The sequence below is a fragment of the Mycteria americana genome, chromosome Z (assembly GCF_035582795.1).
Source record: "Mycteria americana isolate JAX WOST 10 ecotype Jacksonville Zoo and Gardens chromosome Z, USCA_MyAme_1.0, whole genome shotgun sequence".
Taxonomy (NCBI): domain Eukaryota; kingdom Metazoa; phylum Chordata; class Aves; order Ciconiiformes; family Ciconiidae; genus Mycteria; species Mycteria americana.
In genome coordinates this window covers 48,705,714-48,729,499 of record NC_134396.1, presented here as the reverse complement: position 1 = coordinate 48,729,499, position 23,786 = coordinate 48,705,714, and the positions used below count along the sequence as shown (strand labels likewise).

The 23,786-nt window shown below is 44.1% G+C and overlaps 1 protein-coding gene across 1 annotated transcript in view; it reads left to right on the top strand.

Annotated features, from left to right (window-relative positions):
- Nucleotides 1-22,926, top strand: part of LOC142421926 (neuronal acetylcholine receptor subunit alpha-7-like) — a 65,325-nt gene extending 42,399 nt beyond the window's left edge. Inside the window, exons 7-10 of the mRNA XM_075527174.1 lie at nucleotides 591-785; nucleotides 2,027-2,113; nucleotides 17,079-17,188; nucleotides 22,405-22,926. Of these exons, the coding sequence (XP_075383289.1) occupies nucleotides 591-785; nucleotides 2,027-2,113; nucleotides 17,079-17,188; nucleotides 22,405-22,926 (914 nt within the window). The remainder of the gene's footprint in view (nucleotides 1-590; nucleotides 786-2,026; nucleotides 2,114-17,078; nucleotides 17,189-22,404) is intronic.
- Nucleotides 22,927-23,786: the final 860 nt, after the last annotated feature.

The following is a 23,786-nucleotide window of genomic DNA, read 5'->3' as shown; positions in this document are numbered from 1 at the left end:
ATTCCCTGGATGAAGGAAGGCAGAATGCATGTTTTTCTGAGTTAATCTTTGGCCGCTGCTTGCAAATCTTTCCTTGTTGAGGTTGGGATGCTCAGAACAGTTTTCATCTGGCCCAGAGGAGCTTTCTTGGCTAAGCCAGGTTCTAATGACTCAGAAGGCATGAAAATAAACCCTAGAAAACATAGAAGGTAGACTAAGAACAGCAGACATCTTGCAGTGTAGCCTCAGACGTTGCTGAAGACATTGACACACTAAGAGTTACCATGGCTCATTTAACCCTGTAGTGATGTATTTCAGCTTTCAAACAACATTGAACTGAGGCACGTTGTCCTTTGTTCCCTTTAATCTATTCATCCATGTGTGCATCACTGGCCACAAGTGTTAGAAAATGTCTTTTGCCTGGTAACTGATTTGGGGGTGTCTTTTCTCCCTTGTCAATTGCCACAGGACACTTCAAAACACTCTTCAACGCACAATGTGTGGCAGAGATGCCACACATTGGCTCATAAATGATCAGTTCTTGGCCCGTTCCAAGGGGTTACCTGGGAGTCCTGCACCTCTCCCCACTGCTCTGATCTCCCGCTCTGTAGGTGTCCCAGGAAAGAGGAATGAGATGTACTATGAATGCTGTAAAGAACCATACCCAGATGTGACATACACCATCACCATGCGCCGACGCACCCTCTACTACGGCTTGAACCTACTCATTCCCTGCGTTCTCATATCTGGCTTGGCACTGCTTGTTTTCCTTTTGCCAGCTGATTCAGGGGAGAAGATTTCTTTAGGTAAGTGCAAAGAATTCATTTCTTTCATAAGCACTTCCTATAAAATGGAAAATAAATATCTCATGGTGCTTGATGAATAAAGATTTCCCTGGAGGAGCACTAGAAGCACTTGTTTGGTTGCAGAAACCAGGGCAACAGCTTTCTGTATGGCATTCACACATCCTGTGCTAAACACTTCTAAAATTGGATTTTGGATTTTACCCTGGGATAAGGCCGAACTTTTCACTGGCACAGGCAGCAGTGATAGTACTCTGTTGTCCCCGTTGTTCTGTTCTTTAGTACGTCTCAATGCATTTCACAGCTGATTAACTCTGTTTTTTGGATAGGACATACTAAGACACAGAGAGTGAAGGGTTGTGAGCAGCAGCAGCTGGGCAATGGATTTTCACCTTCCCAGTTCAGCTCCCAAAACACCAAGCCATGAGTCCCCCATGAATGCAAAGTAGTGACAGCCAAGGAAGGGCTAAATGAGATTTACTGTTGTGTGTGTCAATAAAGACAGGAGGGGTGCTTCCAAAAGAAGACAGGGGAGAGCTGGATATACACAAGACTGGCCCGGGTGAGATCTTAAGAATTAATTGTGCACAATTCCAATCAGGACAGAGACCTTTAATCATATGAAGTGCCCTCAGTGTTAGTAGGACAATCAGGGATCTGAGCATCTGTCTTACAAGGAGTAAAACACAGGCTATGGGGGATACAATTGCTGCCTATGAAAGATAGGATGGAAACAAGGAGAAGAATTATTTGAGCTGAAGTACAATGTTGACACAAAAATAAGAGGTAATAGATAGAACAAACAAATAGCTACTTTTAAAACAGGCTGCAGGTCTTTGGAGGGTGTTATATAATTTGCAATAGCCAAAAGCTAGATTCATGTCTGTGCAAGTACCTCCGAGCCCTTAATAAACATCTGGGCTTTGTTTGTGCTATGTTTTGGAAAAGCAATGTAGTTTACCAGTTCTGCAAGCTTCTTTTCACTCGGTAGGGAAGATTTCTCCATTACTTTAAGAGAAACAAGGGTTTGGGTGTAATTGAGAAAAGTGAAAAGACAGCAGATAAAGTTGCATCCAAAAATGCTCTCACTTTATGGAAGTTCTCATCTGCACTGACAGACATGACATCATGGGTTCGGCTTAGCTGTAGATCAGGACAAGGTTATATTTAATGGCAAAGACATCAGAGGAGCAGCTGCAAAGTCCATGTTCCTCATCCTTCCCCTCTGTGTTCCCCCCCTGCAGGTATCACTGTCCTGCTTTCCCTGACCGTATTCATGCTGCTTGTGGCTGAGATCATGCCTGCAACTTCTGACTCAGTCCCACTAATAGGTAAGTTGGTTTTCTCTGCTCTGTGCACAAGGTATGATGCTTCTCAAGGGCTGTTCAAAGCCTATTTGAGGACTGACTCTTTTTGTTACTATAGTTTTGCATTTCAGCAACGTCAGGACTAAATCTCTGTCTGGGCTTTATTGTTTACATGTATGAAAATGGCCTACATGAGGGATACAAAAAGGCTCTGGAAATATCAGATAAGCTGGTAACTGCAAGGATTGAGGGGACACAGAATCAATACACAATGTGGAGGTTTGGGTAGGCAAAGCACAAAGCCAACACCACCAGTGCACAGGCACGAGTGGGACACTGGAATAGTACTCAGCCCTGGCTCTGGATTCATTGAGTCTGTCTATAAAGTCCCTTCAACAGCTCTTTGGATGAAGCTGTATGCACAGAAAGCTCTTGAAGGTCTCAGTGCTGCTGGCTAGAGAAAATTCATCTTTCTTCTTCCACATCACCCACCCCCCCTGCTGCTATGCATCTCTTCCCCACCTGCACTCTTCTCCTTCTCTCTTCTCTTCTCTTCTCTTCTCTTCTCTTCTCTTCTCTTCTCTTCTCTTCTCTTCTCTTCTCTTCTCTTCTCTTCTCTTCTCTTCTCTTCTCTTCTCTTCTCTTCTCTTCTCTTTCTCTTCTCTTTCTCTTCTCTTTCTCTTCTCTTCTCTTCTCTTCTCTCTACCCCCTCTACCCCAAGAGCAACTCAAGGTACTACAGTCAAAATTCAAATATACCACTGGAGCATTTTTAACGTGCTGAAAACTATGGGAGAGATTATCATCTTGGGAATGTGGGCTAGACAGACATCGTTACATCCTCTGTTTTCATAGGACCATCCCTTTACCTTGATCTCATGGGGCCTCTGTTTCTCAACTGTGAACTGCAGAAATTGTTATTCCCTGACATCATAGCAGGGTAGAGAAAATAAACCTGTTCTGGTTTACAAAATAAAGTATGAACACCACAGGAAAACTCAGAACCTGTTTAATTATCATCTCCTGAGCTAAGGTCTATCTTTGCATACAAATCATGACTAAAGTACACATTCCAGACAGTAGAAATAAACAAAATACTAAACAATATATCTATGTGCTGATGGAAGGTGCACCTCACCATTGTATAATTAAAGCCTCGCACAAGTTATATCATGAATAGGACAACAGAGCATTTACTCAGACAACCTCATTATCTCACATCAAGGATTAAAACCTCAGACCTAACTGTGGGGACAGAGGGTGACTATGCAACAGTAAGGGCAACAGCACCCATACGCAAGAGTTTCTGAAAGCCTCTGAATAACTTGGACATCTTATTGCAAGTCAGCAGGCCTCTTGCCTCTGAGTCACCCCTTCTCCAGGAGAGTATTGGCTCAACTGTTAGGACCTCTCACATCTTTTCACCCTTTTTAGATCACAAAGTCAAGGACATGATAAGGGAGTCTCTTCTCACGAATATGCCTCTTTGACAGCATGTATTGTTGCAAGTTTTTTCCTAATGCCCAAATAATTAGAGCATATCAAATGTATTAGAAACGCACCTCTTGAAGTTGTCATATAGGTCAAACAGTCTGTTTCTTTCATCTGTTCATTAGACAAATTTTATCTTGTGAAACACTGTAAAAGAATAATCCTTGCACATGGATTCTTTGTAACACCCTGGAGACTGACTTCAGGTATCCAGATGAGTGATGTCTAAAACAATCCTGTGGCTACTGTCATCTGATGCTTCCCTGTTACAGCCCCAAAGCAAACTGAACCTTGACACACTGGGGTGCACTCAGGCTGCATGTTCTGAAGCTCGACCATCCCTGTGCAATGGAAGCTCTTGTTTCACAGGATCACAAGACAGTTCAGGTTGGAAAGGACCTTGGGAAGTGGAAGACAGTGTCAAAAACCTTGCTAAAGTTGATGTAAATGGCATATACTGCTCTCCCCTTGTCTGCAATTATTGTCATTTTATTATAGAAGGCAATCATGTTGGTCAGACATGATTTATCCTTGATAAATGCAGGCTGGCTGTTCCCAGTCCCCACCTTCTCCCTCAAGTGTCCAGAAATGTTCCCCAAGGACTTGCTCCCCAGTTTAACCAGGGACCAAAGTCAGAAAGACAGGGCTGTAGTTCTCTGGATTGTCCTTTTGGACTTTTTTTAATATGGGTGCAAGATCTGTCTTTCACCAGTTGTCAGAGATCTTACCCCATCTCCGTGGCCTTGCAAAGATACCCTTAGGACTCTTGGTGACACCTATCTGGTCCCATGGACTTGGGGAGGTTCAGATCTCACAATCAATCCCTGACTCCATCCTCATCCACTGCTGATTATTTTCCTCATCCTTGAACCATGTCTATAAGCACAGAGACATAGGAAACCTTGATGGTGAAAACTGAGGCAAAGTATGCACTGTCTTGGTCTTATCTCTGTCCACTGTCACTAAATCATCCTCCCCATTCAGCAGCAAGCCCATGTTTTCCTTGTTCAGCTTTTTACTGTTTGTGTGGCAGTAGAAACTCTTCCTGTTGCCCTTGACTCCCTTGGCAGTCTCAGGTCCTGAGCTTTAACATTCCTAACACGAGCCCTAATGCCCAGGCAATGCTTCCAAATTTTCCTTTCGCAGCCTGTCCCTGCTTCCCGCATCCCTCCCTCTTCTGCACTGGAGCTCCACCATGAGTTCCTGGCTTAGCCATGCTTATCTCCTGGTGTGTTTGCTTATTTCTCTGAGTAATAGAAGGAACTTTTCTTGCACTTGGAGGCTGCTGTACTTCAAGTCCTTGCAGTTTTCTTGTGCTGCTTTATCTTTCAGAGCTTCCTCCAGCGGGATCCCAGCTACTAGTTCCCTGAAAAATGAGAATTCTCTTCACCTGAAGTCCAAGGTCTATACTCTGCTGTTCTCATTCCTCGCTCCCTTCATGGTCTTGAACACCACTATTTCATAATAACTACAGCCTAGGCTGCCATTGATTATCATGTTCCCAACCAGTTCTTCCTTGCTAGTGAAGAGCAAAGCCAGCTGTGCCCCACCTCTGGTTAGCCTGTATCTTGTATCAAGAAGTTATCACTGACATCCTTCAGAAATCCTCTTGACTGCCTGCATTACACTGTGTTGCCTTTTCAGCAGACATCAGGAAAGTCCAAGTCCCTTGTAACAACCAGGATCTGTGATACAGAGGCTTCCCTGAGTTGCTTTAAGAAGGCCCCATCCCCGTATCCACTGTGTTTAGGTGGTCTATAATGCAATCCCACCACAGCATCACTCTTGTTGGCGTGTTCACTGAATCTGACCCACAAGCTCTCCAGCAGCTCTCATCCATCCCATAGATGAGCCCCTCACATCCAACTGGCTCCTTCACATAGAGGGCAACCCATGCAGTCTTTGCTCTGTTCCCCCTGAAGAGCTTGTACCTATGCATCAGAACATTCTGGTAGTGAGAGGTGTCCCTCCACACCTCAGTTGTCCCACCAATGTTACTGTTTCATGACCACATGCAGAGTTCCAGTTGCTCCTGCATATTTCCCAGACTTCATGCATTTGCTCACTCTGCAGGTGAGCCCCTCCACCTTGTTTCACCATTCCTTTCTTGCTCTGGCCACCCAGCACCATTTTCTTTCAACCCTTGTCCACTGTTTCTCCATTTGAATTTGGATTGTAATCTCCCTTCCACAGTATTCCTAGTTTAAAGGCCTGCTCCTAACTCCTTGCTCCACTCCAAATAGGCAGGGAAAGACTGCTCACCCATTTGACTTCTGCACCCAAACAGCCCTTGTTCAGCAAGTGCTTAAAGCTGGGCCGTGTGGTTTTACATGACCTTAAGCTCTGAAAACCTTATCCTTACTCTAACAGGGTAGCACAGCATAATCTCTCCACAGTCATCTTATAGGTGACCCCAAATTGGATATTTTAGCTACTGAACTGGATATACCAGGTTCTTCACAGTTCTTCAGTGTGACTCTCTGGTCCAGTTGTAAATTTTCAGGAACTAGTGTCAGGAAAAGGAAGACACTTGGACAGCTTGTTCAAGTTGTGGAGAATCAGCATGGTTAGCACCAGGTTACAGGAATAAACAAATCTTCTAAAGCATGTGGTTTGAGTAGGATGCAAATAATTTGATCTTGAAGTAGAAAGATCCATTGCTGGTCTGCAGAAAAGGCAGTGTTGCTGGTCTTCATGCATGTGGGAGCAGAGATGCTCTGAATACATAACCCTATGCACTTTAAAAATCTGCATTATATTCTTAGGGTCTGGGTTTCTAAAAACAAACACGCATCCACACCTACCTGGACCTGGATGAACACTCACAGCCTTTGCTAGTACAAAAACACTAGCACCTAGCATGCTGTAGGTCTTAACTTTTCTCTGCCTTCTGAGCTCACCTTTAACTACTTAACTGTAATAACACGGGAAATTCTCACAGCTGCTGTTTGGAGTGTCTTTGTGGAGGGAGAAAAGGAAAACTGGTCTAATATGACACCAAGAAAAGAACTAGCTTCTGAGGTCTGATATATTTGCAAAGAAATGAGGAAATCATATCTTGATTCTTAGGAAAGGCCACTCTCCCTTGACCTCAACTTACATTTACGATAAATGAAGCACCTCTCAGCCTAAATAATCACAAGGAAGCAGGTGGGGCAAGACACTTGCTTTTTTCTGCCTCTCTGCAAATTGGCTCCCCCCTTCCTTGGTATGTCCTCTGTATTCTCCATCTGTTTGTAAAGCTGCCCAGAGCAGAGACTGTCTTACTCCGCACATGCAACTTCCCCACATGATGGACTCCCATTTCTGTGTAGCCTACTGACTGTTGTGTTAATACACATTAAAAACAAGCCAACTTCTTTTCTGTAAAGAGCAAGTGACAAAGCTTAGCCTAGAAATCAGCAGCAGGCTTCTCAACGCCTTTGAACACCAGGACCCTGCTGCTCCTCTACACTGCAGGGTGGTGTGTAGAGCTTTCCTTTCCACAGTGAGCCAGCCCCTTTCTGTGCCAAGAAATATTCCAGTTGGACAGGGTGCATCACTACATTTGCTCCTTGCTCTCACTCAGCTTTCTTGGGGGCTTGCATTCACGTCAGTAACTAGCTACTCCTTGCCCAGCAGCATGTCTGCTCCTGTCCTTCTCCAGGAGACCCTCCCTTTTTGGGGGAACAAGATATTTCCAAAAATCAGTTTTCAGCAGCATGCATATGTGCAAAGCAAGGCACAGCAATCTTCCAAAAATTGAATCCTGCCCTTCTGCAAACTCATCTGCGATGCCAAAGAAGGGAGAAGTCTGGGAACCATAGCAAAGATGCCTCTGTTTCTGTTTAAAAAATTAACCACTCACAGCAATAGCCAGCCAACCGGCTCAGCCATTTGGATCAAAAGCATTGAAGTCCCATGACATCTACAAACACAACAGTTTGGCCAGAATGCAACACAAGTCGACTATAGGAACAAGGCTTGTTTCACTACAGGGTCTTGGAGGTCCCTCTTGGCACTTAAAATCTCTGGAGTTTAGCTCCTGAAAGACTTTCAGACCATGACTGTACTGCAGCAGCTGTGTCCTAAACTTACCCTTCCTAGTGTAGCTTAATCATGCCTCATGGGAATTGTCTGGCTGCACTCATGATTTGACTTACTTTTAATTTCTCTCTTTAAAAATACTTTTATCAAGAGTCTATGTAAGTAGACAGCTGGAGTTCATTACTTGAGGAAAGGATATACAGAAAGGCAGAGAACTCCAGATGTGTTACACACTGAAATTACTGGTCTGAGTGCACTAATCACTGGGTAAAATCATAAAGCCTGTGTGATACAGCTCAGGTATATGACAACAATTGTTCTTTCTGCTTCTAAAAACCTATGCAATTATGCACAGATTTGTCTCGCTCTATAAATGCCAGTAATTTCATGGGGATTTCATGGACCTTCCTGTGCCTACCACATAACACCATTGCACCCAGTCTAGCACATTATGTAAGAAGGGATACTCATGTCCCAGTGTGTTGATTTCCTGGTTCAATGACCAAATCGAAATTAAACAAATACTGCTATTTCAATTAGAGCCTTTGTACAAGTTCAGGTCCTACCCATTGAAACTAAAGGCTTAGTTAATTCATCTGAGAACTACTTTTGAGGTAATTAGATCTAAACTGCAAGGACTTTTTTTATTTCTATAAAGACAATGTGATCCATGTAAATAGCACTGGATAACCAAATCCGGTTTTGGTAATGGTTTTATGACCATCTCTGAAGAAAGGACAAGTTCCTTCCTTAGGCAATAGACATACGCTTGAATTCCTTTTTTTAAAGAGCACTGTGCCTCCCTGTTTACAGTTTCCATATCCCTGACCTGTTTCATTAAACTGTGTTTTCCATTTGAAAGCAACCTTGTAATTAAGGCTAGGAAATCATGCGTTAAGAAGACACTAAGGAAGAAGTTCCCTTAAGTCAAGACAGATTCCTAACTGTAACTCTTCCCCTTCATGACTGTCCTTTGACGAGAGCCTCCTTAAGATTACACAGTTGGTGGTCATGGTTACCCACATCTAGCGGTACCTGATAAAGCAGTGACCAGAATCTCGCTCATCTTGCACTGCTGTAGGAATGTCTTCAAAAATCAATGTCTCAGTATAAGCTGCTAGTTTGGACTCACAGGCTTAAAAAAATTCAGCTCCTAATGTTTAGTTACTACCAAAACAAGACAGTTTCTTAGAAAGACAGATCAATCCACAGCCCATGTTGAAGTCAGACATGGCCAAAAACCATTGCTTTGGAAAATTGTGAGCAACACAGTTATGAGCATAACCAGCACAGCTTCCTGACCCTTCTTTCTCCCCACCTGCAATATCACCTCCAGAGGGGAAAACATTCAGGGCCACATGGCACTGAAAAGTTTGTAGCTGTCCCCACTTTCCACTCTCCCTCTGTGATCCCAGCTGCTTCCAGCACCAGATATTTTGTTTTTAGGAAAACACCATTAAGCCCCCAGCCCTAGTCAGCAGGAGGTTCACCTCTTGTTCCACTCTGCAGTGAGACACAGGCTGTGGGGTCCCCCTTCCACCCACCCACATCCACCTTGCTCTCACCTCTGGTTTACTGTGCTGCAGTCCCACTGCTGTGAGAACAGGGTGACACCGTGCAGAGACAGACCCTGAAATGCTTACTTTGAAAACCCCACTCAGCTCTTTACTCTCGTATTGGTCCAGAGCTACTGCAGTCTTTGAGGTTAGGCCCCAGGTGGCACAGAAAGTGCAGTCACACAGAGAAACAGCTAGGAGCACCCACAGGAGGATGCTTTCAGCTTGAGACCAAAGCTGCAATAAGTTCTGAGTTGACTGCTCTTCCTCCACCCCAGCCAGTGTTCTGAGGAAGCATCATTTTCAAAGTACTTTGTTGAAGGAGATATGGCATGCTTCTGCCCAAAAGCCAAATCTTGAAATGAAATGTTCAGACCTCTCAGGCCAGTCAGATGATTTGTTTCTCTCATAAACACTTTTTACACCTGGAAATTCAAGGCATGCTCTTGCACAGGAGAAGGTGCTTAATCATTTCTGATTTTTTCCCATGCCCAAATCACTCCAAAGCACTGCAAATCATTATTTCCTTCCAGCTGTCTCCAAAATAACACCATTGGTTTGGGATCAAGAATCTGTATTTTTCTCTAAAAGGAGTTTTATAGCAGAAAGTGTGGAACACCTGAAAGCTGGTGAGTGCAGAGAGTGTTCAAAAGGGGAATACAGGGCTTATGAATGTGAGGAACTTTCACTTCCTATGATTAACATCCACATGATGCTTGACACCTTGGCTGGACGTATCACATAGTGCATAATAAAAATTGTTATCTTCACTTCCAGTTATCTTCACCTGCATTTCTCTGTTTTCTTTTGCTGAGCTCCTCTGCTTGCTTCTTTAAAAACCACAACACTTACTTGCTGCTTCGGGGTCTACTATCATGACTTATTTTCAGCCGTGACCCCTCCTTGCCATTCTTTATCATGCCTATGTTATTTCAGTAAGAATGAAGGTTTTACACTGTGAATAAGTACGTTTGCAGCAGATGCTTGGGGTGATTTCTTGCAGTTAGTCATACAGCAAACGAGGCTGCAAATTACTAAGACGAGGAAGCAATGTAGTGCTTTACCACCTCCAGGAGTTACAGATTGGTTTAAGTTAAGGCATTAGTGGTTCTGACCAGAGAGAGAAAATGCGATTAATCTCCTGTTACATTTTCTGTCATCTGCCTGTATATCCTCAGCTGCTGCCACTTCACTTTACTCTGTCTCTTTTTAATTTTGTGGAGTGCTTTTCCTCCCTCACTTTCATTGTCCTGCCTGCTGCCTTGCTGGCGCCAGGACCCTGCTCAGCCTCTTCTGTGAAACAGAAATTCTCATTCGCAGCAGCTCTTGCAGTTTCATGCCTTGGGATCAATGGTGCTTTTCCCAAAGCCATGAGTCTTGGATGCTTTTTCTTTATTGAAAAAAAAAGAACAGTTTTACTTTTCAAACATGCAGTTCTATTCTTCAAAAGTATGTGGGAGGAGAAGAGTTTGAAAACACTGCAAAAACACTGCTGCTGTGCGCTCTACAAGTACCATAACCAAAAGGTAGACAGAATCACAGAATCACAGAATCATATAGGTTGGAAAAGACCTTTAAGATCATCGAGTCCAACCATAAACCTAACACTGCCAAAAACCACCACTACACCATGTCTCTAAGTACCTCATCCAAACGTCCTTTAAATACCTCCAGGGATGGCGACTCAACCACTTCCCTGGGCAGCCTGTTCCAATGCTTGATAACCCTCTCGGTGAAGAAAAATTTCCTAATATCCAGTCTAAACCTCCCCTGGCGCAACTTGAGGCCATTTCCTCTCGTCCTATCACTTGTTACCTGGGAGAAGAGACCGACCCCCACCTCTCTACAACCTCCTTTCAGGTAGTTGTAGAGAGCGATGAGGTCTCCCCTCAGCCTCCTTTTCTCCAGGCTAAACAGTCCCAGCTCCCTCAGCCGCTCCTCATAAGACTTCTGCTCCAGACCCTTCACCAGCTTCGTTGCCCTTCTCTGGACACGCTCCAGTACCTCAATATCCCTCTTGTAGTGGGGGGCCCAAAACTGAACACAGGATTCGAGGTGCGGCCTCACCAGTGCCGAATACAGGGGCACAATCACTTCCCTAGTCCTGCTGGCCACGCTATTTTTGATACAAGCCAGGATGCCATTGGCCTTCTTGGCCACCTGGGCACACTGCTGGCTCATATTCAGGCGGCTGTCAACCAACACCCCCAGGTCCTTCTCTGCCAGGCAGCTTTCCAGCCACTCTTCCCCAAGCCTGTAGCGTTGCATGGGGTTGCTGTGGCCCAAGTGCAGGACCTTGCACTTGGCCTTGTTAAACCTCATACAATTCACCCCAGCCCATCGATCCAGCCTGTCCAGGTCCCTCTGCAGAGCCTGCCTACCCTCCAGCAGATCAACACTCCCACACAACTTGGTGTCGTCTGCAAACTTACTGAGAGTACACTCGATCCCTTCGTCCAGATCATTGATAAAGATGTTAAACAGAACTGGCCCCAACACCGAGCCCTGGGGAACACCGCTTGTGACCGGCCGCCAACCGGAGTAAACTCCATTCACCACCACTCTTTGGGCCCGGCCGTCCAGCCAGTTCTTTACCCAGCGAAGAGTACACCCGTCCAAGCCATGAGCAGCCAGTTTCTCCAGGAGAATGCTGTGGGAAACCATGTCAAAGGCTTTACTGAAGTCTAGATAGACAACATCCACAGCCTTTCCCTCATCCACTAGGCGGGTCACCTTGTCATAGAAGGAGATCAGGTTGGTCAAGCAGGACCTGCCTTTCCTGAACCCATGCTGGCTGGGCTTGATCCCTCGGTTATTCTCTACATGCCGTGTGATAGCACTCAGGATGATCTGCTCCATCAGCTTCCCCGGCACCGAGGTCAGGCTGACAGGCCTGTAGTTCCCCGGGTCCTCCTTCCGGCCCTTCTTGAAGATGGGTGTCACATTAGCTAATCTCCAGTCAGCAGGGACTTCCCCAGTTAGCCAGGACTGCTGGTAAATGATGGAAAGGGGCTTGGTGAGCAAAGAGTCCAATCCTTGGTGGACACAGAGTCCAATCCTGAAGTCTCTCACTCTTCTAAGACATTTCATGTTTATGAGGGACCAGCTGGACTGAGATGATGCTCTTCGCTTTCTTTGGTCAGTGAGAGCTAATGGACAGCACAAGGTGTCCCAGCTACAGCAAATCTCAACAATGGTGGAAATTGTTTTCCTGCCTACGTCCTCTTCTGTGCTTCTTTGCTGTCTGTGTACAACAGTATATCAGGCAGCAAGGGAATCCCTCCTCTACCTTTTGGTTTCCCTGGTCTCTGAGAAACTCTGCCATCACACGTTGTAGACTGCAACAGCATCTGCCCAGCACCAGCGCTGGTCCCTGCCATAGGAGAAAAGAAGAAGGGTGGTTGGAAGCCCCTCTGCTGGTGTTTGAGGTTTCCTGCATCCTCCACAGGCTTCACTTCATTAACCTGGACTATTTCCAGAAGGAGGAGCAGTGAATATCTCATTCTGTGCATGCTCTGGGACATTTCTCCTGTTTTCTGAGAGTTCACCAGAAGCACTCAGCACTGAATGACTGAAATGACCTGACTCAGAGCAGCTCTAAACTGGTCCATCATTTCATAGGCAAAACCTGACATTTCCTGCAAAGAAGGAATACAAACAGAAATGCCAGTGGGAGGTATCCACCTTGGTCACTGTGAATACCTGAGCTCAACAATCTCCTCCTTCCCCCACTATTTCATAGGAACAGCAGAACTGTAACTGGTCACAGCGGAGAAGCTCTGCCTATCCTATGATTAACAGATCTGTTAATATAACTGTTAATATAATCTGTTAATATCTGCAATATAACAGATCTGTTAACAGATCTGGGTAATATATAGCTTTCTCAGTCAGTGTGCAGTGATAAAATCAACAAGGCAAAGCATCCATCTGGAATCATCTTGCTCTTCTTAGGGTTTCTGTTTTATTTACCATGCTCCTAATCCGTCCTTAAAGTTAATCCAGTTCCACTCAAGCAGCAGATCTTCCAAAAGATCTTTAAAATAATCCTAAGGTGCTTCTCTAACCTCAGATAATGGCACAGAAGATCAAAAAATGGTACTGGAAGCCTCTCAACTTATGAATTGCAAGTCATTGCCATCCTTTTGATGTAGGTGATGTCAGAGGTTGCCTGCAAAAACAAACAGCTGTTGTCACTGATTTTTTAAAAAGACTTTCTGGCTATCTGTGGTTGTATTAGATCCATATTTGTTATACAACAGCACCTGATCATCTTCTGATAGTGCTGAGACAGAAGCTGACAACTCCCAGATGTTAAAACAGCTGTCCAGGTAGTATGTTACATCATGCCTCCTTTGGGAATGAAAGGGAAGAAAATCAACTGTAGAAGTGCAAATACTTCATACTACCTGAAAGATATCAAGCGAGCATCCAAAACAGCTTTTCTGTTCACACACAACTGCTGAAGAAAGCAGCATGCAGGTTTGCAAACACATGAAGAGCATCTAGCAGTGACCAGTGCAGACCTCGGTATCCCTGGGGAATGTTGCTGTGTATGTCAGGGATATTGAGGGGCTCCAAACACAGGTCTTCTGGTCCCTTTTCCTGGCCTGTGGCAGCTGTCCAGGGCAGAGAGTGCAAATGAGCCAGTTCCTCTCCAAAAGGGGTCAGTCCTTTCCCAGATGTGCCTCAGAGCAGCTGACATACAACAACGAGGCCCCTGCTCTTTCAAAATGCACTCCGGTCTGGGACTGCTGTTCCTGACACTGCCCATGGTGAAGTAATTTGTTAAAGCCTCCAAGCTGACCCATCCATACCAGGGACGACCTAGTAACCAGGAGCTCTTAAGTAGGATACAGAGAGATGCTTAGTGAAAGTTGCTGAGCATTTCCCTTCTGCAGTTTAAATGAGAGGGGCTGAACTTCTTTGTAAAATCAGATTTGCATTTACCACTGCCAACAGACACACGTAGGGGTAGGACTTTGTGGGAGCAGCAGCTTCAAAGCCCTAACTGTGTAAGTGCTGTAGGCTTTAGGATGGACCCTAAAATACTGGCAAAAAAAGTCTGGTGGCTGGACTGTGGCTGCCACTTGGGAGACCAAAGCTCAGTTCTTACTCCACTGTTTGTCTCCTGTGCCACATCTCACAGGAGAGCATCCTATTTCTGTGCTCAGCAACGTCAGTGGAGGCCCAGCAACAGAAGTCTCTAATTCAGGGCTGTGTGGGGCTAGGGTAGGGTGAGTGAAGACTGTGGTCCTGTGGCTCCAAGGAAAGTGTTATCTATGCACATTGTACCTTGACCCTTTCAGCAGCTAGGCTCCTCTGCTCACAAGGTTGTTGGAGAAGGTCGAGTCATGGTCATATCAGAGCGGGTACTAGAAGTGAAAACTGACAGCAGCCCTTGTAGCTTTCACCAGGTGATGGGTTTGATCTGGCTGGTGTGAGAGATAAAGACAGCCAAGAACAGAGATGCAAAGCCACCAGACTGGAGGACGATTAAGCCATGCTTTTAGGGACGTGCATGGGAGACAGCACAGGATTCATCCACATCAGTTCGCCTGACTGCTGCAGAAGCACCATGTTTTTCTGCTGCCAGGAAAGAGAGGATGTAGGATTGAACCCTGGAAGGAAAGATCAGGAGATGCTGAGTGGGTATGGATACCGTTTCAGAGACAGCACCATTTTGCTTCGTGGATGTACCCACTCAGTTCTGGGGCCTTTCCTTCCCTTATAGGTGAACCGTCACTGAACCCAGGCCCAGCTAGGTCTTGGCCATCCCTACCTGTGGCACTGCCTCAATGCAGGGTCTGGTTTGTAAGCACAGAGTCATGTTTTCAGTTAAAGAGACACATGGGCAGAAGATCTAGCAATTCCTTTGTGAACAATGGCTATTAGGTCTACCTTGTCTTGCCACAAGAAAGGAGGCAACAGCCTTCATATCTCCAACTAGAGGTGTGAAAGGCTAACATAACAGATGTGCCAGCCATTGCTACTTCCTTCATCCCCTTTCACCGCTGGCTCTTCAGGGCTGGCAAAATCCAGCCCTAGAGTAGGTCTGGGCTGCTCCAGGGCTCTGGAGCTTTCTCCCCCTGCAATGAATAAAGCACGTGCACCTACCTGGGCTGCATAAGTCTACCTGCCAGTTCTCATTTCACAGATATCTTGTGACATTTGATTTCCTGACAATGATAATAAGGCTGAAGTACTATGCCCTATTTCCTTCATCCTTACTTTACAAGTGAAAACTTCACTGTACGTTGAACAAAAGCCCCCCCTACCCCCTAAATGCAGGTGATGCACACCCAGCCATCTTCCTTGCCTATCACCAGGCAGAAACATAAAACATCTTTCTTTATGGGTCCACAGGTCCCCACAGTTTCTATTCTGTTCCTGAGAGAACTATTTTCCCTGTTTACTAGTAGGTCTCCATAGCAGTTTCCTGACCTCTGCTCCTGGGTTTACTGCACAAAAAACTGAGAGCATGAATTCCTCTGCTAATCATTGGCTGGGATCTTGAGTCAGCTGATACCAAGTTGTTTCCAGGTTCAACCAGGACTTGTTTTCCAAGGATCTGTGAAAAATCCTACCCAAAGCCATTTCAAATGGACCACTTCAGGCCTGTGAAGTCTGGTGGTATCAAAACGTGTAGAGTTTACGGAAGTTATTTAGTGACTTATGGAAGTAATTAAACTAGCGATATCAACACTGCTGTGTTTCTGTTACATGGGGCATACTGGAATCAGATCAACCAGCTTCCCTGAAACCTGAGCTCCTGGTTTGCTCTGCTTCTGCCTGGTTGTTGGCTCTATTCTCTCATGAGTAAGTGCAACAGAGATCTTTCAATTCACCTCACCCTCGGGACTATTCTTCTAACCCAGCTGCATAATTCATTTTGCCACAGAAAGTCATGCCTGCCTCTTGAAGCAATTGCAGCATTGGTTTTAGGAAGGCCTGAGAACCTCATTATTATGAACAAGCTTTTGCTGCTGAGGCAGTGGGAAGTGGTATTAAGAAACAGAGCCAGAACAAAACTTGCCTTGGAGCCCATATTGAATTTTTGACTTTTCCTGCGTGCTGCAGGAGGGAGGGCTGGAGGTGGGAGGAGGCTGCAGTCTGTGGCAGTGTCATGTGCTCTCCCACATCGCCCCATCATATCAGCCAACGGTAATGCTCCCTGGTATTTTGCCACAGCAGCCTTCAAATGTCATTAGCCCTGTGGGTAATTCCTCTTTACACTCCAGTGCATCAACCTCACTCCTGGCATGAGGAAGCTGTACTGCCACTTAGGAGATACAGTTTCAAGTCTCAGTTCTAGCGTTCAAGATCTTGATTTCTTTCCTGCATCGCAGGCTTAAATTTAGCGCTCAGCAAGGGTGTAGCGTGCTTTCATAGGAACCAAAAGAAGTGGTCTTGAGGGCTGAAGCGTGTGCTGAAAAAGATGCCTAACCCCTTGTAAGCATTGGTGGGGCAAGGGAGGGGGTCTGGTAACACTTCCTGAGGGGGTCCAGTGACGCCATGAGGACAGCATTTCCCTCCAGCACGTCTGCTGGTACTGCAGGGTTGGCCAGGGCTAGGGATGCTGGTGTTCAGTGGGTCTGGTCAGCTCAGCTCCTCGCTGTCCCGGCAGCAGGCAGGGAGCAGGTCATTAACAGGGAGCCTGACATTCTTCTCTGGGAACAAAACCAAGCAGTTTGTGCCTTCTGCTGGTTCCAGCCCTTCCCTCATTGGAGAGGAGGGAGCTAAGCGGATACGCTGAAAACCTCAAAGGCCTCAAATGCTCCAGTGTGGAAGACCAGAGAAAAGAATGTTTGGATGTAACGCAGCAGTTCTCAAACATAGAGCTTGGGTCACGGCCAAGGAATATTATTTGCTTTTTGTTTGTTTTTTCCCCTCCTAACCAAGTCCTCTTACTTGCAGCTCAGTATTTTGCTAGCATCATGGTCATCGTTGGTCTGTCTGTGGTGGTAACAGTGCTGGTTCTGCAGTTTCACCATCATGACCCACAAGCAGGAAAGATGCCCAAATGGGTAAGCAGCTTTGGTGGTAAATATTCAACAGCTTACTGAAAGAAAAAATAATCTAAAAGCTATAGTAAACTAGTTACAGATGAGGGGCAGAAGTTGTTCTCCATTAATCTGAAGAGTCAGCTACAGACAGTATGTGTGACACTTAGGTTTTCTATTGGAGGGAAAGAACAAACATACTAAATTTAGTTTTCCATTAAAAACAGTATCTGTTATTTGGGTTTTCTATTTAAACTTACAATGAGGTGGCTGAGTCATGGCAGAGTAATCTTTCTCGGCACCTGCTTTGCAGGCGCTAACCCTGTGGGCAACACCTTTGATTTCTTAGCCAGCAGACACCAGTACGGATAAAATGTGACATTTCAAAGCACTAAACAAACACTTACTGGTCTGTGCTGGGCAGTTTGTCTGCTTTGTTCCCTTACAGAGGTTCTCACTGCAGTTCCTGACGGAGCTGTAATCTCCCAAAATAAAGACAGAAGGTGAAGCCAACTTAATTGTCTTGCAACTGTTCCACTTATGAGCTGGCTCCCTGAGTTGCTGGAAGATCAGGAACCCCAATACCTCAGTGTAGTGAGGGTCTGGAATACTGAACCCAGTTATGCTTCTAACAGCTTGGAGCTCACTGCTACTGCACCACCAGCAGAAACAAAAAGGCAACAGTGTTGGGCTCAGTCTGACTGGACTGAGGAGACCCCTGAACTTCCCTCGCTTGGAAATCTGCCTTCTGCTGAAGCCACATCCACTTGTCTGTGTGGAAAAACAATTTTGTCTGCTGCCATCTGATCAATTCTCAGTGCATTAGCATGTGGACCTTCTTTTCTCTATAGCAGCAGACTGTTAGCCTAGTGAGGTCTGGCACCAATGCCAGCTGGCTTTCAGGAGGAATGTGTTTCCTTTAGATTTTCAAGTTAAAAGAAAATGATGCTTTTTTTTCTCTCTCCTTTTCCTAAGAATAGATTTTAGAATAAACAAGTGCTTATTCTAGCAGAATAAACAAATGCTTTGTATTTACAAAAAGAAAAGGAAAGAAAGCAGAAGCAGATACAAATAGTCACAGTCAACTATCTACCCACCCTGGTTCACAGAAGTCTGGTTGTACAGCATCCTCTGGTATCTCATTCACCACACTGGTCATGCTAGATGATTATGCTGACATGATGTTGAATGTAACAGCATTACCAATGTCAGCCTGAGTAGAGAACAGCTTTCTAATTTAGCCTCTCTAAAAATAAACTGCAGCATCAATGCAAATTAAAAAAAAAAAAAGGTCCAGTAGCAATTAAGCATACTAACAATTATTTTTTAAAGTGCTGTATCATTTAAAATCATCTTACTTTCAAGACAGCAGAGCATGTAAATTCTGGATGAACCTGCATGTAAGCAAGACCTGAGGGCAAAAATCTGGGTAAACATGCTTCAGATGTCTACAGGGACAGGGTATGCAGCAGCCTAACAGCCCCCATGGACAATTTTATTGTTTCATCAGCTTTTCAAGGGGCTTAGACACAATGGCTCATGTTAAACCTGCTCACAGGCCCTGCAAGTCAGCTCTTGCTCTCTACCAGTCTCTTGCTCTCTTGGCTGGAAACACAGCGTGCAACAAATTCTCACTCTTGAGGAACCTTATTTAATGGCCTGACAGCTGAACTGGCATACATTAAAAAAATGCCATCAGGAAGCAAAGACTCTGGAAAGCACTACTGGGAAGTGCAGATGATAGACTGTGAAAGCTGTAGACCAGGCAAGCTGACAGGGCTGAGAGATCCCAAGAGAAAAAGGGTGAATGCCAAGTGTGTAGGGAAGAGGCTGATCCCACAAAAGTGGGCATTAGTCTTCTGCAAGGCATGGGCAAAGCTCAGTCATTAGGATTCATGGCAAAGTCTCATTATTTTTTTTTTCCTGTCCACCTATGTGAGGTGTTTCTTACAGAGACACCCTGAAAGATTTTTGCTCAATAAAACCTGGGAATTTAAGATTCCCATCTGCAGAAAGAAGGAAATAGTTTACCTGAAATTTGTTCTCTGCAATTCCAGTCCCAGCAGATACCCTTACCATCTATTTACTCCCTGCACCCTCCTCATCCTGGCAGAGCCAGACATCAGTTTATTGCAAAGCTCTAACCCTGATTAATTGTTACAGGATTGTTCTCACCTCCTGCTTAAATGGGATTAGCTGCTGGAGTAAGTTCCAGGGGAAGGCATTGGGCTTGTGTGGGAGCAGGTCTGGACCTAGAAAACTTAACTGACCACATTGCCTGAACACCTGCTTTCTAAACTATTTACAGTTGAACAGCTTCTTTTCTTTTCCCTGCCTGTCTCTCAAGGGCTCTGTGTTGGCCTTTGAACCACAAGAAGGAGGAGATGTGCGTGTTAGTATTTAGCCTCTCTGTAGGTGGTCACTTCTTCCCTTACTCCACTGCTGAGAATTGTGCCTTCCTTTCCAATTGTGCCTCCTTTACCAAGGGAGGAGTTTAAAGCCAAGGTGTTCAGTCAGGGCATTTGTTGGCTACTCAGGTGAGAAGTGAGAGCTGCTGGCTACTTGACACTTTTGATATCTTCTGCTGAGCTAGCATGGAAAAGAGCACTAAAGAGGGTCCAGCTAAGGAGCAATTTGAGAGTGGATAACATCAGGCATGAGTTACAGCTCCATCAGCCTGCCTCTGTTGACAACCTTTGTTGCACAGGCGAGAGATATGGAGAGACCAAGTACAGAGAGAAGAAAGGGTTTTCTGGGAAAAGGTATGAGCTCTCTGGCTCTTTGCTGTGCCTAAAGCAGGTGTCTCACATTTCAGGCTTTTCTTTTGATATATTTTAAACCTGGACATGCACAGATTTGCTCAGGTGCTGATGCCGAGATCAGGAGAGCTTTAATTGGAGACTCTCCCCTCTGTTCTAGGCCAGGCAGGTGGCTGTGACGGGAGCTAGCAGTACAGCTGTATTATGGTTAGGAGAGGACCTTGGTGGAGAGGGTCACAGCAGGCTGTTGACCTCTGAGGGCAGCTGTACCTGTGCCTTTCCCTCACAGAAACCCAGATATGATAATGCAGGTGAGAACATCAATTCCTACCATCATGCCCAGGCTGTTTTCCAACAACCCCTATGCTGCAGCTGTCTCCTGAATTAATTAGTATGACAAGAACAGATCGATGGTTGAGTGTCTGTGTTTTCAAGGAAATAGGGCGTTTGGAAGTTCAAGCAAATTAAAAGCTCTGTTGCTGTCTTCTGTGTATTTATTTTTCTATGGGAAATGGGTTTGGCTGTATTTATAAATGTAATTTCCCTAATGAGTAAACACTTCGTCTTGAAAGAAAAAGTAACATTCCTGTAGAATAGAGCTTTTTCACCTCATGTCTCCTTCCAGAGCTAAGGCAGACATATTAATATTTTCTAATAGGAAAGTTTGTCTGGTTTAGTATTTTGGAATTTCACAGTACTGGAGAATTAATTTCTCTCTCTCCTTTGCCACTGACACTGTTGAAATATTGCTAGCAATTAAGACCTTTATTTTGTTCCATAATGTTCCATTTTGTGTCCCTAAGCAGTCAGAGGACATTGTAATTAAGTAAGTTCAATTAAATCCAGGATCGATTTTTTAGGCTGCTACATTATAGTTTTCTATTTGTCTGTGGTGACTGTGGAGGAAATAATGAAATATTTAAAGACTCCAATGAAAGCAGAATAATATGAATCACAGGAAAATAGTCTTTCAGGATGAAGAATAAAAGATTCATTAGTGGGAGAGAAGCAGGAAGCCTCACAGGAAATGGCGTAGGGCTGTGACCCAGAAGACCTCTCACTGCAGAATATAAAAACTGTGTAACCATCTTCCACTGGTCATTGTTTTTGGCTTTTACTTTTATTACTCCCACCTGTGGTAATTAATGCTTTCTCCTTTCTGAAATTCTGCTTGTCATTACAGCAGCAACTCAAAGTGCTAGCTGTAATTTCCCCATCCCTACATCTGTACTGTGCAAACACAGGAGACAACTCATTCTGCATCTAAAACAACCCTGGAAGCAAAGTGTGGTCCGGAGTCAAACATGGCCAAAGTGACTGGAGGAGGATCACACAGGGAGTCCTGGGCCAAGGCTCAGAAGTGAAACCAGAGGTCATGTCTGTTCTCTCCTGGACATCAGATTATTTGACTTGCAAGCAGAATGATAAAGTCATTAAAGAGGCCACCTATCTTCCTGAAGGGACTCTCACAAGCACATCGTAAATGTCCATTTTGTATACATGATACCTGAAGGACTTTATAATTACAAGATTTTACTGATTTAGTTTGCTGCCCTTCACACAAGGCATTACTGATTTCATAGCCTTTTTACTGCCTTTCACAACAAACAATGTTAACAATAGGAATCATAGCAGGCTCAGATTTCAGACAAGACATCTGAAGATCAATTCACTGGGAAAAAATGTTGGATGCAGTCTCTGGAGTTAGCTCATTTGATGACTTTGACAAGAAACATATGGGGTACAATCTGCCAGGTGCAGGTTAGAGTGCTCTTGTGATGTGCCAGAGCAGTTGTACACCAGAGCACAAGGAAATGACAGCAGTTAAGAGTAGCATTCAGATTTTGAACTGCCCAATTTAATTGATTTATTATTATTCTTTTGAAAAAAGGCTTGCTGTATTATGTGGCTGAACTCTTCAAAGGAGAGTTCAGCCACAAACAACCAACAAAACCCCAAAAAACCAAGGCATTTATGTAGACTTAAACAATAGAGATGGGTGTGGGGAATGTGCTAAAAACAGGTGTTATTCTGTTGTGTAGGGTTTTTTTCAGCAGAATCTAAACTTTGTGTCCCCCCTAAATATTTAAGTGTATCTCTTTCCATGCTATCTGAGAAATGGTTGAAAACCATGCAGCCAATTTTGTGCCGTCTGCTCAATTGCAGAGATCTGGAATTGTTTGTTAAAGATAGGACTTCAACAAATCATTTTCTAAAGTAAGATTTTACATCTCTTTTGCTTTATAAGCTAAGTGGGCACTGAACACCTCTATGTTCAAGACATATCCAGAAAAAGCTCATTCTTAGGAAGAAGCCAGACCCCCAAAAAATCCATTTGAAAGCAGATAGCTGCAGAACACAGAAACCACTCAGTCTTTCTGAAGTACCATACAGACAGACTATAAAAGTAATGAAATATTTCAAAAATTTTTAAAATGCACAAAAGTTCCCTTTATTTCTGTTATGATCACTCTCTTTCAGGTCCGTGTCATCCTGCTGAATTGGTGTGCTTGGTTTTTGCGAATGAAAAAACCCGGGGAAAATATAAAGCCCCTCTCTTGCAAATATAGCTACCCTAAGCACCATCTGAGCGTAAACAGCATGGAGATAAATGTCCTACCTGGGCACCAGTCCAGCAATGGCAACACGATCTATAGCTACCACGCAATGGAAAATCCATGCTGTCCCCAGAAGAATGATCTGGGTAGCAAGAGTGGAAAGATTACCTGCCCCTTACCAGAAGATACTGAGCTTGTTCAAAAGAAAGCTTTAATGGATACTATTCCGGTGATTGTGAGGATCCTGGAGGAAGTTCAGTTCATAGCTATGCGCTTCAGGAAACAAGATGAGGGTGAAGAGGTCTGCAGTGAGTGGAAGTTTGCAGCTGCTGTCATAGACAGATTATGCCTGGTTGCATTTACCCTTTTTGCCATCATTTGCACATTTACAATACTCATGTCTGCTCCAAATTTTATAGAAGCTGTTTCAAAGGATTTTGCATAAGGATTTCAAAGATGAGCATGATAATTTAAAAGTGGATACTGCCAGTAATTTTGCTAGATAATTTCACTCAAATAGAGAAGTGTACTTATATGTACTAACATACACAGAAGGGGATGAAAATAATTTCAGGAGGTATTTATTCCTGATGTTAGTGATTGTAGTTACTGAATAGTAAACATATTGAACTCTGTTATTTATTTCATAGACTAGTTCTGCGTGTCATTATGTCAAGACCTGTGACAAATGATAGACAAGAAATAAAATCTACAATGTATTTATTACAAGTTAACACTAGTATCAATGTGTTACTATGAATTTGTGAACTTTTAGATATTGCTAATAATTTAAATTATCATTGATGACTATAAGCTTTACAGCATTTTGTTGTTTTCAGTATATTTGTGTTTTATCATTTTTGTTTAGTGTGGCTGTGACATTCACTTCTCAGATTTGACAGACATATCTCCACAGTCTTATGATGCTGTATTATTGTATTTACGAAAATAAACTATCATCACATTAGCTCTTACTAGTGCAGTGACTGGAATGTTTTCTCATTAAATATGTTCATTAAATGTTCATTTCTCATTAAATATTCCCACAATATTACTTTTCTTTTCAGGAAATGTTAGTTATGAGGTTGTAAAAAAATTCATTCTCCATGCTGACAATCATAGATATCATTAACAGTGCCTTCTTAGCTCTACTGCTGCTTAACTGTTGCTGTCATCTTGAAACTCTACTTAATTTGAAATGTCTCTGATCTCTTGCGACATGGTTGCCAACCTAATACTGACTAACTCTGTGTAATTAGGGGAAAAATCTTGGCTCTGCATAATCTGTAGGAAATTTGCCACTGA